The 17,064-nt window shown below is 41.3% G+C and overlaps 1 protein-coding gene and 1 pseudogene across 11 annotated transcripts in view; both read left to right on the top strand.

Moving 5' to 3' along the window:
* Positions 1-5,112: 5,112 nt before the first annotated feature.
* On the top strand, positions 5,113-5,418 carry LOC125078996 (protein PET100 homolog, mitochondrial-like; annotated as a pseudogene).
* Positions 5,419-8,017: 2,599 nt separating this feature from the next.
* NXPE3 (neurexophilin and PC-esterase domain family member 3) overlaps positions 8,018-17,064 on the top strand; it is a 45,507-nt gene continuing 36,460 nt past the window's right edge. The window contains exons 1-4 of one of the 11 annotated variants that reach the window (XM_047723489.1): positions 8,018-8,760; positions 8,849-9,191; positions 11,303-11,470; positions 14,778-15,066. In XM_047723489.1, the coding sequence (XP_047579445.1) occupies positions 14,974-15,066 (93 nt within the window). In that variant the 5' untranslated portion in view covers positions 8,018-8,760; positions 8,849-9,191; positions 11,303-11,470; positions 14,778-14,973. Of the gene's footprint in view, positions 8,761-8,848; positions 9,192-11,302; positions 11,471-11,851; positions 11,906-13,584; positions 13,604-14,777; positions 15,067-17,064 lie in introns of those variants that run through there. The other 10 variants (XM_047723501.1, XM_047723496.1, XM_047723507.1 and 7 more) reach the window with 10 other exon arrangements.

Below are 17,064 nucleotides of genomic sequence, written 5' to 3' on the forward strand. Positions count from 1 at the left end.
TTATTAATGACATTTATTATATTGTAATGTTTTAATTTTTAAATATATGATCCCTTTATTCATAAAGTAAAACAGAAAGGGTCTGTAAGGAACACTTAAATATGTTTAGTGATATTGCTTACACTGATCAAACCTACAGTGCCATATTAAAATTAAAAGTCAAGTAAACAAAACAGTTCTCATAACCTTAGAGTGAAACAGATAATTGTCTTCTTAAAATGAGGTGCTTTTTATTTGTGAATGAGTGGAAATCATATTACATTTTAATTCCTAAATTGATTTTAGTAGATAGCCAGGAATCTCTGTGTAGTGGCTTTGTTCATTTTCTAATTCAATTTCTTTGAGTATTTTGTAATAATTTTAATATTAACAAAAAGAGTTTAAAAGTAAATTTATTTTTGGGCTATTTTTAGATTTCTCTTTAATTTTGTTTTAGAAATAGGTGATTTAAAGTGGTTATGGTCTGTTTTATGAAGGCTAAATATTTTGTATTATATTTAATTTGTATTTAATTTGTATTTGAGTCTAATTCTAAATAAAAAGTTTGTACATTTGTTTGAGTGATTAGTCTGTTTATTATAGTGGTTAGTAGTAATGGTTGTTACTCATTGTGTTTGCAATTAGTGGGTAATTAAAATTCAGAACAAATTGCAGATAGAATTCTAAGGAAGTTCCAGAGTATTGTTATATAAATGAGTTTACAATAGAATAGTCCTAGCCCTATGATAATAGATATGAAATGAAAGAAATGGTAATTTAGTAGTTTTATCTGGTATAGTTTTTATTACTTCCAGGTGATGGGTAGAGAAGAGCAGATATCCCTCACAGAGCACAGATGACACTGTCAGGTATTGTTGAAACTGAGTGCTGAAAGTTAGGGAGTGAATAAGTAAATTGAGCACAAGCCTTCTCATTTGACCCAGTTGGGACCTATAGTTTGTTGGTGTTATGGACCAAATTGTATCCCCGCTAAAATTTATAAGTTGAAGCCCTCCCAATGTGACTGTGTTTGGAGATAAGTACTTCAAGGAGGTAATTAGGGTTAAGAAAGGTCAAAAAGAAGGGGTCTTAATCCAATAGGACTGGTATACCCTAGTAAGAAGAGGAAGAGATACAAGATATTCTTTGTGCATGTCTAGAGGAAATGCCACTTGAGGACACAGTGAGAAGGCAGCCATCTGCAAGCCAGGAAGAGAGAGCTCAACAAACCTGCTGAGATCCAGATCTTGGACTTCCAGTCCCTAAAGATAGGAGAAAATAAATTTGTATTGTTTAAGCCGCTTAATCAATGGTATTTTGTTATGGCAGCCTGAGCAGACTACTACAGCTGGTTAATCAAAATATTGATTAGGGCAGGGAATCCCAAATTATTTATATACCTTAAAAAATATTTATTGAGGGGCGCCTGGGTGGCTCAGTGGGTTAAAGCCTCTGCCTTCAGCTCAGGTCATGATCCCAGGTCCTGGAATCGAGCCTCGCATCGGGCTCTCTGCTTGGCGGGAAGCCTGCTTCCTCCTCTCTCTTTGCCTGCCTCTCTGCCTACTTGTGATCTTTGCCTGTCAAACAAATAAATAAATAAATAAAATCTTTAAAAAAATATTTATTGAGCTATAAATGGCATACAGTTAACTTCATTTATTTAAAGTGGACAATTTGAGGGGTGTCGGGCTGACAGAGTATGTGACTCTTGACCTCAGGGTTGTGAGTTCAAGCCCCATGTTGGGCATGAAGCCTACTTAAAAAAATAAAGTGGACAATTTGATAAATTTTGACTCATATACATGCCCATAAAACAATCACAGTAATCAAGATAATGAACATATTCACCACCCTTGAAAGATTCTTCATTTCCTTCATAACTCCTCTTATTTTGTATGGTTTCTTTTACTCAGCATAATTATTTGGGATTCATCTGATATTTCATTCCTTTTTCTTGCCTAGTGGTATTCCATTATATATATTTGCTGCAATTTTTTTTCAAATTTAAAAATTTTTTTTTAGCTTTATTGACATACTATGTAAGTTTAAGGTATATAGTATGATTCTTTGATATATGTATATATTATAAAATGTTTGCCACAATAACATTATTTAACATATCCATCACCTTATCTAGTTTTATAATTGTATGTGTTCAGAACTTTTAAAATCTACTCTCTTAGCAACTTTCAAATTTTATGGTATCAGGTCTTATGTCTGAGTCTAATCCATTTCAAGTTAATTTTTGTGAGTGGTATAATTTGGAGATCCAGTTTCATCCTTCAGCACATGAATATTAAGTTTTCCTAGTACCATTTATTGAAGATAATTTCCTTTCCCTATTGGGTATTCTTTGCTCTCTTGTCAAATATTAGTTGACCATATATGCATGGGTTTATTTCTGAACTCTTGACTCTGTTCTATTGGTCTATGTGTTTGTTTTTATGCCAGTATCATACTGTTTTGGTTACTGTAGCTTTATAATATAGTTTTGAAATCAGGAAATATGCCTCCCACTTTGTTGTTATTTTTCAGCTTTGGTTATTTGGGTCTATTGTGGTTCTATATGAATCTTAGAAATGTTTTTTCTATTTCTGTAAAAAAAATGCCATCAGGATCTTGATAGAGATTGCGTTGAATTTATAGATGGCTCTGGGTAGTACAGAGCTTTTAAATATTAATTCTTCCAATCCACGAACACAAGATTCCTTTCCATTTGTGTCTTCTTCAATTTCTTTCATCAATGACTTAGTTTTCGGTGTAAAGATCTTTTACCTCCTTGGTTAAATTATTCTTACATATTTTACTTTCTTTTTTAAAAAAGATTTTATTTATTCATTTAACACAGAGAGAGAGAGAGAGAGACAGCAAGAGAGGGAACACAAGCAGAGGAGGAGTGGGAGAGGGAGAAGCAGGCTTCCTGCAGAGCGGGGAGCCCTCGATTCCAGGACCCTGGAGTCATGACCTGAGCCAAAATCAAGAGTCAGACAGTCAACAAATTGAACCAACAAGTTGCCTTATCTTTTCTTGTATTTTAAAAAATTTCTTGGAATTAAAAACTGCCTTAATTTTTTTAGTCCCAAGACCGGCTATATCCCCACTCTTATTTTTTCCAGGTGCTCCACTAGATCTGCTCTACACATTTAAGAAGATTTCCCCAAATAGTTTCACAAGTCTGATCATCTATCAGTTATCACTCCCTCCCTGCCATACCTCTTCTGCTCCTTTATTCTGCTCCTTATAGATCCTTCTGCTCTGATCCTCCTTTTTAAAAAAAATTTTAAATTAAATTTTTATTTATTTAATTTATAAAGATTTTATTTATTTATTTAACAGAGAAAGAGACAGCGAGAGAGGGAATAAAAGCAGAGGGAATGGGAGAGGAGAAGCAGGCTTCCTGCAGAGTGGGGAGCCCGACTTGGGGCTCAATCCCAAAACCCTGGGATCATGATGTGAGCCGAAGGCAGATGCCTAAAAACTGAGCCACCCAGGTGCCCCTAAATTAAAAAAAATTTTTAAAGATTTTATTTATTATTTGAGAGAGAGAGGGAGCACAGGTAGAGGGGGAGGAGCAGAGTGAGAGGGAGAAGCAGACTCCCCACTGAGCAGGGAGCCCAACGCAGGGCTCAATCCCAGTACCCTGGGATCACAACCCCAGCCAAAGGCAGATGCTCCATTGACTGAACCACCCAGCTGCCCCTAAGTTGAATTTTTAAAATTTGAAAATAGTTGACAGAATTCTGAGAACTGTTTGCTCATCCCAAAAGTTTTGGTATTTTGTCTTTATTTTCATTTGTCTCAAAATATTTTTTATATCCCTTTAATTTCTTATTCATTGGATGTTTAGAAATGTGTTTAATTTCCATGTATTTGTGAATTTTCCAGTTTCCCCTCGTTACTGTTTTCTAATTTCATTTTATTGTGGTTGGAAAAGATAATTGATATAATTTCTACCTTCTTTAATTTGTTGAGACTTGTTTTGTGACCTAATATGACCTATCCTAGAAAATGTTCCAGGTACCCTTGAGAAGAATGTGTTCTGCTGCTGTTGGATGGAATGTTCTGTATGTGTCTGTTAGATTCATTTGGTCTGTAGCGTTGTTCAAATCTGCTGTTCCCTTATTGATTCTCTGTCTGGATACTTGATCAATCGTTGAGAATGGAATATTAAAGTCTCCAAATATTATTGCTCTGTATCTCTCCTTTTAGTTCTGGTAGTATTTGCTTTATATATTTATATAGTATATCTGATATTTATCTAAATAATATCTAATATCTAAAATAATATCTAATATCTAAATAATATCTAATATATATCTGATTATATAGTACATCTGATATTTATCTAAATAATATCTAATATCTAAATAATATCTAATATCTAATAATCTAATATCTAATAATATCTAGATAATATCTAATATTTATCTAAATATATCTAATAATAATATCTAATAATATATAATATTTGTATCTAATTATTTACAACTGTTAGATATTTTTGATGAATTGACCTCTTTATCATCACATACTGAGCTTTAAAACTATTAGAATAGTGCACAAAGCCTGAAGCTTTATTATATGAAAATTTTACCCCCCAAATTTCAAGTAGGATGTCAGGGCAATTTTAGGGTGGAGTGTGGATTACGACAACTGAATCTAAGTATTACCAGTGTAGACATAAATCCACCGAAGAGGCGTAAGAAAAAGGGAGATGACCTAAGTGATTTTGGAAAACTTTTGAGTGGATAGTTCCATTTGGGCTGCTATAACAATTCCAGGGACGGAGTGGCTTATAAACAGCATAAATTTATTTCCCACAGTTCTGGGACTGAGAAGTCCAAGATCAAGGTACCAGTAGGTGTGGTGTCTGGTAAGGGTAATTTTCTGATTCACAGATGGCCGTTTTCTTAGTGTGTCCTCAAATGATGCAAGCAGTGAAGGAACTCTCAGGTGTCTTAAGCAAAATAAAGGAACACACAAAGAAAGTCCCACACAAGGCAAAAAGCCCAGCACAAGCTGTGAGTACTCTTTCATCTCTTGGTAAGGCGCGTTCTAGGCTAAGGAGGTATGTATGCAGGACTGCTTGCATGAAACTGCCTTTCTCAGCAAGAGGCAATTAAGGTTAAATGAGGTCATAAGGGTAGGGCACTAATCCAATGAGACTGATATCCTTATAAAAGGAGGGGGGCATAGAGAAACAAGATGGGAGTGAAGCTGGAGGTGTTTCAGAGGACATGCTACCTAACCTTCCCTGTGGCTGGCTATGTTCTGGATTGCCAATCAGACCAGGTGGTTTGAGGACTATGTCATACAGCACAAGGGGGAGTTGTGGCCCCCTGAGAAGGAGGAACGGCATGGAGAGCTGGAAGCATTCAAAGACAGGATATGAAGTAGCAGGAAAAGAAGCTCCTTTGCACTGCCCAGCAGAACTCCTGAGGCCTCCAGGTACTTGAGTTCTAGCCCCTCTACCTGTGTTGACATGTGCGTGCGTGGCACGCGCGCGCGCACACACAGAGTTCCTTAAAAAAAAAGAAAAAAAAAAGAAGGAAACAAAGGTATATATCTCCAAAGCAATAAGAAAGCTCTTACAAGGAACTGAATCAGCTCGCACCTTGCTCTGGGACTTCTAACTTTCAGAACTGTGAGAAAATAAATTTCTATTGTTTAAGCCCCCCCAGTTTATGGCATTTTATTATAGCAGCCTGAACAGACTCAGAGGCACCAAATTCCTCTTCCTTCTAGTCTCCTATCCTTGGCAACATCTTCTCGTGGTTTATGGTGTTTTGGGAATAGAGTGGTTGGTACCTAACCTGACAGTAGTCACTTGTTTTGAACAATGGTTTAAGGGGTTTGGGGGCGCAAATTTTAGTCACTTGTTCAGAGAGTTCAGAAGCAAAGTAACTGAATCAGGAACTGACATGGGCTCAGGAGTGCTTGTGCCCCAAGCTTCTGCCATCAGAGACGGAGCCAGGTTGCTGGTAAATACCCACCAAATTAACTACATCAGAAACTGGCTTAATTTCCTTTTTTGCTGGGGCGCCTGGGTGGCTCAGTGGGTTAAGCCGCTGCCTTCGGCTCAGGTCATGATCTCAGGGTCCTGGGATCGAGTCCCGCATCGGGCTCTCTGCTCAGCAGGGAGCCTGCTTCCCTCTCTCTCTCTCTGCCTGCCTCTCCGTCTACTTGTGATCTCTCTCTGTCAAATAAATAAATAAAATCTTTAAAAAAAAATTTTGCTTTTTTGCTTATCTAACTCTCAGACCCATGCGTTGTTAGAGAAATAAAATTGAGTAACATTAGCATCAAACTTTTTTGTAGATAGGTCAGAAAGGAACAGTTCCTTTGGTTTTGTATCATGACATACAAATCTTATGTCCTCATTTTTATCCAGCTTTCAAAGTTTGATTATCATAAATGTAGTGTTCAGAAATTCCTTATGCCATGTCATAACCTGAGGTAAGGAATTTAATCGAAGAGATTTGGGACACTGTGCTAGGGGACTTTTGTTATTTCATTTATTCCTAAGTGCAGATACTGTTGCCCCTAACTTACAGTTGAGGAATTGAGCCCAGAGAAGTTAAATCATTTGCCTAGACTGGCACTGCTAGTATGAGGTAGAGCTGTGTGTCAGCCCCAGTCAGGCTAAGATCCTAATTGCATATTTTTTGTATGATAGTATTTTTCATTGGGAGTGTGGTGACTTTGCAGAGGTATTTGAAGTGATACGCAGTTATCTAGTAGTGATAGGCAGGCCTCCCTGGTCCTGGTCACTCGTTTTTGTGGCCAAAATGACTGTATATAGGTAAGATGACTCAAATGCTTCAGGATTATGAGTGCCTGTGGGAGAAAGGGTTTATCAGGGATCACTAATGTGGTCCAAAACCATGACTTAGAAGTCAGCACTTCCTGTTTGAGTATTTGCAGCTTATCAGGCAGCCAAACTGTAAAAGATAGGTGATGGGGTGTCTGGGAGATAGGACTGAGAGCACAAATTTATCATATGGGGATCTTCTTCTAGCAGAGGCAACGGAAGTCACCTTTTATGAACAGGCCTTGGAAGGCTGACTTTCTCCAGGAAGGAGAATGAAATGGTTACTCCAGAAGAGTGGGCCGTTATGTAGAAACTGCTTTTCTTCCATCCGTCTGGTCACCCATGCATGTAGTTCTCCCACGAAAACATCTGAATAAGCACGTAGAGTCCATTGTGGTCAGTAAATGTAAAAATAATTAATGTTAGTTGCAATTTGTATTAATTCTTCTTCAACCTTGAGATAATAGTCTGGGGCAGGTCTATTTTTAGAGTCTGTGTTTTGTTGGGATAAATTCCATTAACCCCACTGTGCACTGAAGAGCACGGAGCAGCCCGTAATCCCTTCCGGCTTCCTGAGCAGGTCCTTTATCTGTCTTCCAAGGTCTCCTCTCAGTTTCTGAATTTCACATAGCTATAGACGTTCTACCGCTTAGAAGAACGTCCAAAATAGGATAACCCAGATTTGGGGGATGGGAGAACGTATGCAGGCATTTTTGTCAGAAGACCTATGTTACGTACAGGGAGAGTAAAAGGAACGAGGCTGTTTTAAGAGCAAATAGAGTAAGCCGACTAATTCCAAGCAGGGAAAGATTGAAAGACCTGCCGTTCCAGAGCTCGTGCGTGGCCAATAGTGTTTTTTTTTCTGGCAGAAGAAACAACATATTCCGCCACTGACAGGAAAGACGGCCCAAGTACGGGCTTCTCCAGTATGGTCACTTTGGCTGACAAGAAAAAAAGCCTTGAAACAGACTGTCCCTGGGAAACCCTAAGGTTCGAAGGCGAGAGAAGCCCGTCCCGAGAGGGGCTAGAGCTCAGGCCACAGGGCTACAGCTGTATGCCCCCCCCCCCCCCCCCCCCCCCCCGCAGAAGCAAAGCGGCCCCTTGCGCGAGCAGCGTCCACTACGCTTGCCTCGCCTCGAGGCTCCGCGTTTCGCGCACGGCGCCCGCGGCTGTCAGTCAGCATCCTCGGCCCGCCTCTCCTGGAGTTCAACCAATTGTAGCCGGGGGTCGGGGATGAGGAGACGTAGCGGGGCCAGGAAGCAGGGGCCAGACGATCTGGAGCAGCCTCCCGGGATCCCGCAGTCCGAATGCCTAGCGGCCAGAGAGAGCACAGCGGACCGCAGGGCTCGGCGGTGAGTGCGGGACTCCGGCTTGTGCGCAGGCGCCGGGCTGAGTCCCTGCCGCTCGAGGGACCCAATGCCTGGCGCCTCGCGGGAAGCCCCTTTCTCCGCACGCGTTGACCCCTGAGTCCCCAGCCTGGTGCAGAGGAGCTGCAGACTCGGGGGTCACGGCTGGGGGTTCTGGAGCCAGAAAGGGAAGGCTTCCGTCCTCGGCGGGGGCAGAATTGGAGCCTCCGGCTGCGGTAGCTTCGGACCTGAGTTGCCCGAGCCGCTGCGGCTCCCGCAGGGAGGGGGCGGGGCTGACGCGAGCATCTCCGTGCTCAGTTTTCCGGACTTGGTGCAACGCGGGCAGGTGCAGCAGCTGAAGACCTCTTCCTAACCCGGTGCGGGGCACTTTGCGACGCCTGCCTCCTCGGCCCCATTCTCCGGTCTCACTGCTGTCCCGGGGCCCAGCTGCCACTTGCCTGACGATGCTCTCACACTTTGGACTCTTCTGGCATTATTGAGCTGACGCTTTGGAACATCAGATTCAGGTCGTATGGGGAGAGAAGCGTGTGACTTTGCAAGGTGTGATGTGGAAACCTGGGCCTGTCACCCGTCTCCGCTTGATTAAAGGCCACTGGGGTGGTGGTAAGTGGCATTCTCTTTCAGGATTTATATAAATTTCGTGTGTAATTGTCTGTAAAATTTTCCTTTCTTTTCATTATTTACTCTAAAGGAGGATTGCTGCCAGTTTCCTAAAGATGAAGAACTACACTGCTCAGTGGCCCTTCCCCTTCCTCAGTGTGGTTATCATTTGGAACATCAGGGTGTGCTTGAAGCTGGCGGGACTCCCAGACTCTGATCATTAATTGTCTGATTCCATGCAGTGGAAGTAGCAGCACGCTCCAAGGTGTTTGGGTTCTGCTTTCCTCTGCCGGTACTTCGTCTCTTCTCTCCACAGTCTCTGGCCTGATAAAATGCTGTTATTTGTTATTGAGAAGGGAAACGAAGGAATAGATCATTGAAGTGAGGTTGGCTGTCCCTGTTATCCCGGAATCGGATTGTCCTGAGGGGACAGTGTAAGTTACAATTCAGAGATCATTTTGGAAAGGCCTGACCCGCTGATAGAAATAACACCTCTGGCCACCTCATACTAGCGGTTCCCCTGTTTGGCAGTATATTATAGTAGTCATTTGGAGACCTTTTTTAAAAAACCTGTTTCTTAGGCCCTGGTCCTACAGATTCTGATTCAGTTAGTTGAGTCTAGTCTAAGCAATGGCATTGTTAAAAGCTTACAGAATGATATTAATGTGCATACGAGTTTAAAGAACACAGCCTATCAATGTGCCTTATTTTTTTCTTACAGCACTTACTACTCTGTCACTTATCTAACTGATTTCTTTACTTTTAGTCTCCTCTCCAACTGTCCCCCCCCCACCCATGAAAGCATGGGGTGCTGCTTTGGAAGAAGGGCAGGGGAAGGCCTGGGTGGTGAGTCAGCGCTTTGGGTGTGTGAGGTGGGGATAACTAAAAGAGAAATGGAATCAGGGGAAACAAGTCCTGCAGACTTCTGCTGTGCTTCTTCTTTGTCAAGGGTTGACCTTATTTGGTGACCCATCATTGTCATATTCATGGATATGGCTCCAGTTCTTTCTCTGGATCCTGGCCTGTTAAGTTTCAGGGTCTTACCCAGCACCCTGTGAAATATAGATGCTCTTTGTTATTTACTTATTGAAGTATGGTTAACATACAATATTATATTAGTTTCAGGTGCTCACCATAGTGGTTTGACATTTATATACATTATGAAATGATCACCACAATCAGCGTAGTTATTGTCTGTCATCATACGGAATTATTACTATATTATTCACTATGTTCTCTATATTACATTTGCATCCCCATGACTTATTTATTTGGTAACTGGAAGTTTGTACCTCTTAATCCTCCTCATCTATTTTGCACCCCCCCCACTTCCCTCCCCTCTGGCAACCATCAGTTTTTTCTCTGTGTTTATGAGTTATACAGCTGCAATTTGGAATTTGATATATAAATTTTTTAGAGTGGGGGAGGGGCAGATGGAGAGGGAGAGAGAGAGAAAGGAAGAATCTCGATCTCAACCCTGAGATCATGACCTGAGCTGAAATCAAGAGTTGGATGCTTAACTCACTGAATCACCCAGGTGCCCCTGATATAGAAATATTTAAGTTTGGGTATATTCCATGTAGATCTGTGATTTGTCTTCTGTGTAGGGGGTCCACGTATTTTGAATTAAAATTCTATACACTTGGTCTGACAAGTACAATTATATTTATGTGGATAGCAGTTCAGGGTATATAGAATGGGGACTGTCCCAGAAACTGGATGTGTAGCTATCCCGTAATACCTTATCTTTGTGAAATGGTTGTCTAATTCCCTAGGGGAAGGGTTTGCTGCCCAATTTCCTTTTTAGTACTGAACTCAACTATCTCATTGATGTTACTAACAGTTTTAATTCCAAGTGATGTAAACAACCACTCTGTAATTCTCTTATGAGATGGGGTAGGAAGTCACGTACATAGTGGCAGTCTAGGGTTGTTGTGACAGGCCATAAAGAAGTTAGATTGGCTGCTAAGTAATCTTAATCACCTTTGGCAGAAGAGACCCAATAGACCATGCATTTTACTTTTTGCTTGTCCTTCAAACATAAATATGAGGCATGACTAAGTGGTGGACTGGACTGACACATTAGGAGGATTTGAAAACAAGACTGCTCAAATTTAAATTCCTCCTGAATTAATCATACTTTTGGATCTGTCTAGATACCTCTTATTTTCTATAGTGGTAGGATGGGTTGTTGAAGTACATAATTATTCTAGTCTTTAAGAAAAGTAACATATGGAGCTTTTATCTTTGATTTATATTTTTTCAGTTATATTGCTAATTATAAAATTTGACCTTCAGCTCAGATCTGGGAGTAACTTGCCATGTTTAAGTCTATATATGTGTCTATATATATATATATATATATATATATATATATATATATAGCCAGTTACTATTTTTTTATTAGTAGTAAAGGAAATGTTTCTCTTACTTTGTTATACTGAAATCTCTGTGCATCTCGGGATAAAACTGTACTCTTATTTCAAATGTTTTCCTTAATTTTGGTATCTTTAACCTGGATATCATGTGTGTAATCTTGTTGTAGCAGGAAGAATGGTATAAAAGTGAGGAAACATCAACCCGTGCTTTGAATGTGGCAAGAAAAGAATAAGCGCTGTCATGATTGCTTGAATTCAGGACTTTATTACACTGGAAGGAAAGTTAGATGTAAGCTCTAATCTCTTCTTGGGAACTGGAAATTTTTTTTAAAAAGGTAAATAACATTCAGTAATAAATTTTTATTTTTGGCTGGTCTAGGAAACTTTTCCTTAGAGTCATTCTGTCTAGCACTTTTGTTTTTATTCAATTCTAAGGCAGTTTGAGATACTGAATGATATTGTCCTGCCGTCTTTTTAAATAACTTTCTTGGTATAATGCGTAGGTTTTGTATTTGTAGGAAGACAGTAGAGAACGGTTAGAGATTTCTTCTTTCACTTTGAAATTTTTCATTTTATTATTTATTTATTTTGTAATAGATTTTCTTTATTTATTTAACAGAGAGAGAGATCACAAGTAGGCAGAGAGGCAGGCAGAGAGAGAGGGAAGCAGGCTCCCCACTGAGCAGAGAGCTTGATGTGGGGCTCGATCCCAGGACCCTGAGATCATGACCTGAGCCGAAGGCAGACGCTTAATCTACTGAGCCACCCAGGTGCCCCCAAATTTTTCATTTTAAATTGAATTGTTTTTCTGTATTTGGTTTAATGCTGTGTTTCTTCTTATGGCTTGTTGTTAATTATTACTTTTAGAAACCTGCTTTTTTCTATTTGTAATTTTTATTTCCTGGTGAAAATTTAGGACACAAAGATAAAGATGAAGGAGAAAAAAAACTGTGCAGAGGTAACAACTATGAACATTTTCATATATGTCTTTTCAAAGAGAGGTCTACGTGCCCCTTAGACCACATCTACTTAGATATACAGATGGGTCTAGAAGTCAGGTCTTGCATGCCCCTCCAGTAACAACTTTCAGTAGAAGTCCTTGGCCATGAGGGGTTTCTTGCACATTTGCTTTGCTACCTATGTCCCTGTGGTCCCCATGGTTCTGGAGTCTGCTGCCCTTGCCATCCTTCTGCACCCCCTGACCGCAGCTGCACTGCTGCCACCTGGCTCTGAATAACACTAACCTTCTCGAAACTGCTGGTGTTTCTGCAGTACACAGACAGTGCTTACTGTGGTGCTGCTGAATCTCCGTGGAGTATTGTCTTTGGTCTTCTCCCTCTCTGGGCATGAGGGAAGCCTATGATATTTATGGCCAACTCCTGCTCTTCTACAGAAGAGCAGTTGGGCCCTGATGACAGAGTCATTTCTTTTGGTTCATAGTTATTCCTTCCCAGGATTTATAGGCACTTTGGGGTGAGCGGGTGCTTGGGTGTTAGAGGTGGGGTTGGGGGGTCATCAAATGGTAAAGTGCAGTCTTTCACAGTGCTTGGTATCCCTGTACAGGGAGCCTGCAGAGGGATAAATATTTGTAATTTAGGAGAGGAAATACCTTTTGTCTGATATAAGTGTAAGCTTTTCCATGGGAGTTTCTGGCACTTAGTACAGTGTGTGCTGGCAGAGTAGGCTTCCATAACTTTTTGTTCTGTGGATTGTTGCATCAATATATATCATGTAAGGGGGAGGTACTGTGAGTGAATCCAAGAAATATGATACATTCTTATTACTAAGTTGCTTTTTCTCTGATGCCTGGTTTCTGTGTATTTTTTCTTTTGTTTTGTTTTTAAGATTTTATCTATTTGACAGAGAGAAAGAGACAGAGAACACAAATAGGGGGAGCAGCAGAGGGAGAAGGAGAAGCAGGCTCCCCACTGAGCAGGGAGCCCCAACACAGGGTTCAATCCCAGGACCATGGGATCAAGATCTGAGCCGAAGGCAGTCACTTAACTGACTGAGCCACCCAGTTGTCCCTTTTTTGTTTGTTTGTTTGTTTTTATAAGATTTTATTTATCTGGGAGAGAGAGCTCGCTGGGGGAAGGGGCAGAGGGAGAGGAAGAGGGACAAGCCGACTCCATGCTCATCACAGAGCCCTGCACTGGGGCTTGATCTCACAATCCTGAGATCACCACCTGAGCTGAAGCCAAGAGTTGACGCTTAACCAACTGAGCCACACAGGTGCCCTGGTTTCTGTTTTTTTAAATTTTAAATTTTAAATTTTTAAAATATTTTATTTATTTATTTGAGAGAGAGAGAAGATAGAGACAGAGAGCTGTGGAGGGGGAGCAGAGGGAGAGGGAGAAGCAGATTCTACCCTAAGTGCGGAGCCTGATGTGGGACTCGATCTCACGACCCTGAGATCATGACCTGAACTGAAATCATGAGTCGGATGCTCAACTGACTGAGCCACCCAGGTGCCCCTCTGTGTTTTTTTTTTTTTTTTTTTTTTTTTTTTAAATCATGATTGGTATAGTCTAGTTGGAGGAACAGGAAATACATACAAATACAGAGGAGTGAAAATGCTGAGATGTGAAGTGAGAAGAAAGTGCTGTGGGACTTCTGAGGATGGAGAGCAAGTTAGAATAGCTTAGTTCTGTCTCCTTTATGAGGCAGAGATGAGGAGGAGTTGTGGTCCTCGTGGCATGGGAATGGACTAGACAGGTGGAGTGAAAGAGAGAGGGAAGTAGGGCGACTTGCCAGGTCCAGTACAACGTTGCAGGAAGAGCTGGTGCAGTTGAAGTAGTCAGAGATCCTCTGCGCCATTGTTATGCACCCTTTTATGATGACTTCTCCACCTTGCCCTCTATGGAGAGCCTAGCTAGAAACAAAACACTAGTATTTTTTTCTGTTTATCTATACCAAAATAAAAACTGGGGAGAGCATTTTGAATTCATTATGTGAGAACAGGTAGGAGTGGCAGGCTTTGAAGTCCTCTGCCTCTAGCAGTTATGATGAGGGAGTTGGGTCTCCTCTTAATCTTCAGGCTTAGCTTTTCTTTCCTCTATCTTCAGGGTAAGTGTCTTCCCTCCTGGGCCCTGTTACTCTACTGAGGGAGCATCCTCCTGCAGGAGCTGGACATCCAAAGGCTGTTTCATGTCTTCTGCTGTGCAGGGGGACAGCACTCCTTGTTTTCTAGAGGAGGTGGGGATGGTTTGCACAGTCTCACAGAACTCCTCATAAAATCAGCAGGTTTCCTTTTAATGCTCGTCAAATACAATCACTTTAGGAGTGTTATGTAACTTGAGCTATAAGGGAAGGAGAGTGATTTTATCTACTTAGACCTCTAGAAATTTAACAGTGACTTTAATTTTCTAATTCTAAGGGTTTGAAGACATTCTTCTTTGCCTTCTTCAAAGTTAAAACCTAAAATTTACAGGACAAATATCACTGTATTTGTATGGAACTCTGGGGTTGGGTTTGAGCAAATTGAATGCGCAACAGATCTAACTGCGCTGTGGCTCTTTGCTTTCCCCTCATGACTTTGGGCCTTTGAGAGGGTTCAGGAAGAGGAAGTGTGGCACCTTTCCTCTTACCACACATTTGGCTGTTGGAGTTGGTGATCTGTATTCTCATCTTCCCTGTTTGAAGGACTCCTCTGAAGAAAAGTGTGCTTCTTAAGTCAACCCTAGCCTCTCCTCCATACAAAGAGCTCTTAATGATACTAGTGGAAAACAAACAAATTCAACTAAAAGCTCGTCTGCAGATCAGAAGAACGAAGACATGGAGTTTTAAGGAGTGAAGGTAGCATGGCGTCGGCCATGGGTGATCAAGACACAGACAGACAATGTGGCTCAATTTCTTCAAACTACGGCTTTTCTGCTGTCTGCTTGCAGTGCTGATGGTGGTGGTGCTGGTCGTCAATGTTACTCAGGTAGAGGTGAGTACTTTGTATGAGTACTTCATAGGCTCCTTTATAACTAAAGGAGCCAAATCTAAGGATTTGGGGCTAACTAGCCTAGGAAATGCTGGTCATCAGAAAACTTATCCTGGTCATAGCTCTTGTTTTCATTTATTCAGTAAGTGTTTGAGTACCTTCAGTGGTTATATACTGTGCTGGTCACAGAGGGTACAGTGGTGAAGTTGACAGACATGATTTCTTCGTTTATAGAGCTCATATTCTAAATGTGCATGGGAGAAAATAATAATCAGTCATATAGTAATAATAAGTGATTATTAGGAATTGTGAAGAATACAGTCAAGAAAGGAAAGCATACTACTCTATAGTTGTTAGGGGGTTGAAAGAGGGTTTTTTAAGGAGGGGACCTTTTATTTTATTTATTTATTTATTTTTAAAATTTATTTACTTGACAGAGATCCCAGGTAGGCAGAGAGGCAGGCAGAGGGTGGGGGGCGGGGAAGCAGGCTCCCTGCTGAGCAGAGAGCCTGATGCAGTGTTCATTCCCAGGACCCTGGGATCATGACCTGAGCCAAAGGCAGAGGCTCTAACCCACTGAGCCACCAAGGTGCCCCAAGGAGGGGACCTTTTAGCTGACTGCTGGCCAAAAACTGAAGGAAAACTCAAAGGAGAGAGTTGATGAATCTGTCCTGACGACTACAGAATGCACACAAGGGCAGGACTGTGTCCTACTGACCCCTCTCCAGTCCCTGGCACTAGGAAGGCACTTAGTATGCCCCTCTCCCCCTCTTTGCCACTCATAAGTCACTGAAATTTATGGAGTGATTTTAGATAAAATGATGCTGCTCTTTTACTTTTGTTGGCCTGTGAAGCTTCTCAGGTTGCACGTCCATCTTAATTACAGTGTTTCTCTGCTTATTGGCTTTTGCTATAGGTGGAATGTCTGTGTCCCCAAGCATTCTGGTCCTCTGAGAGCTCTGATTGCTGTTGTCTTTCATGCTTTCAGGTTTTTCCTTCAGCCTCCATAGTTTTCCTCATGCACTTTGGTCCTCCAGTACTCTACTGAGTACCCGAGAGGGACCCTCTGCAGATCCCCTGAGTTTTCTCTGTCTGCATCTCTCCTTCTGCCACTTTGTCTTGTGGATTCACTTTGGTCTTTTAAGACTTGGCCGTGTCTCTTCAACTTGAGTAGTTGACCCGGCTCTACCCAGGATCCCCTCCTGATGCTGCAGCCTGGAAATGCTTTCAAGGCTGTAAGCAAAGGATCACCCATGTTTTCCATCTTTCAGGCATCATTGTCCCTTGTTGTCTAATGTTCAGGGTCTGGAAAGTCATGCTTCATATATATATATATATATATATATATATATATATACTTTTTTTTTTTTAAAGTTGTTTAAGATGGAAGGGTAAATCTCACTGTTTCATTATCTTGGCTAGAAGTGGAAGTCTGAGGGCTTTGAATTTGAGGGTAAAGTGATCATTGAGAAGCTGGAGAGAAGAAGGATTAATGGACCAAGGAGGAGAGGAGATAATGTGATCTAGAGCACAAATGGAGCATAAAACTTTATGTAGGTTGAGAGACATCATATATTGTGGGTATTCTTGTTATCATTTTAGTATTGATTATGTAGGAGTTGCTGTGCTCCTTCCTCTGACCTAAGAAGGAAAAATATCATGATGGTTGGCAATGTAGATGCATTTGCTGCTGGAGAGAAGGATCTTGAAGCAGTTCTTACCTGTAGAGGAGGTGGAAGGAGGAAGGCGAGGTACTTGCTGGAGGCTTGTGTGCAGGGGCTAGGAAGAACAGGGTTGGAAGATGGTGCTGAGCCTGCAGGATGATAGACGAGCGGTAACTTTCAAGACCAAGGGTGTGCATCGCACTCTTCTTCATTGGTTTTGTGAGTGTGTGTGAGAGAGAGAGTGTGTGTGTGTGTGTGTGTGTTGGTGTGTGTGTGTGTTACCACATTAAATAGCATGGGTATACAAATAGAAAAAAGAAACTTGTGTGGGTCTAGG

This window comes from Lutra lutra, chromosome 1, assembly GCF_902655055.1.
Source record: "Lutra lutra chromosome 1, mLutLut1.2, whole genome shotgun sequence".
Lineage (NCBI taxonomy): Eukaryota > Metazoa > Chordata > Mammalia > Carnivora > Mustelidae > Lutra > Lutra lutra.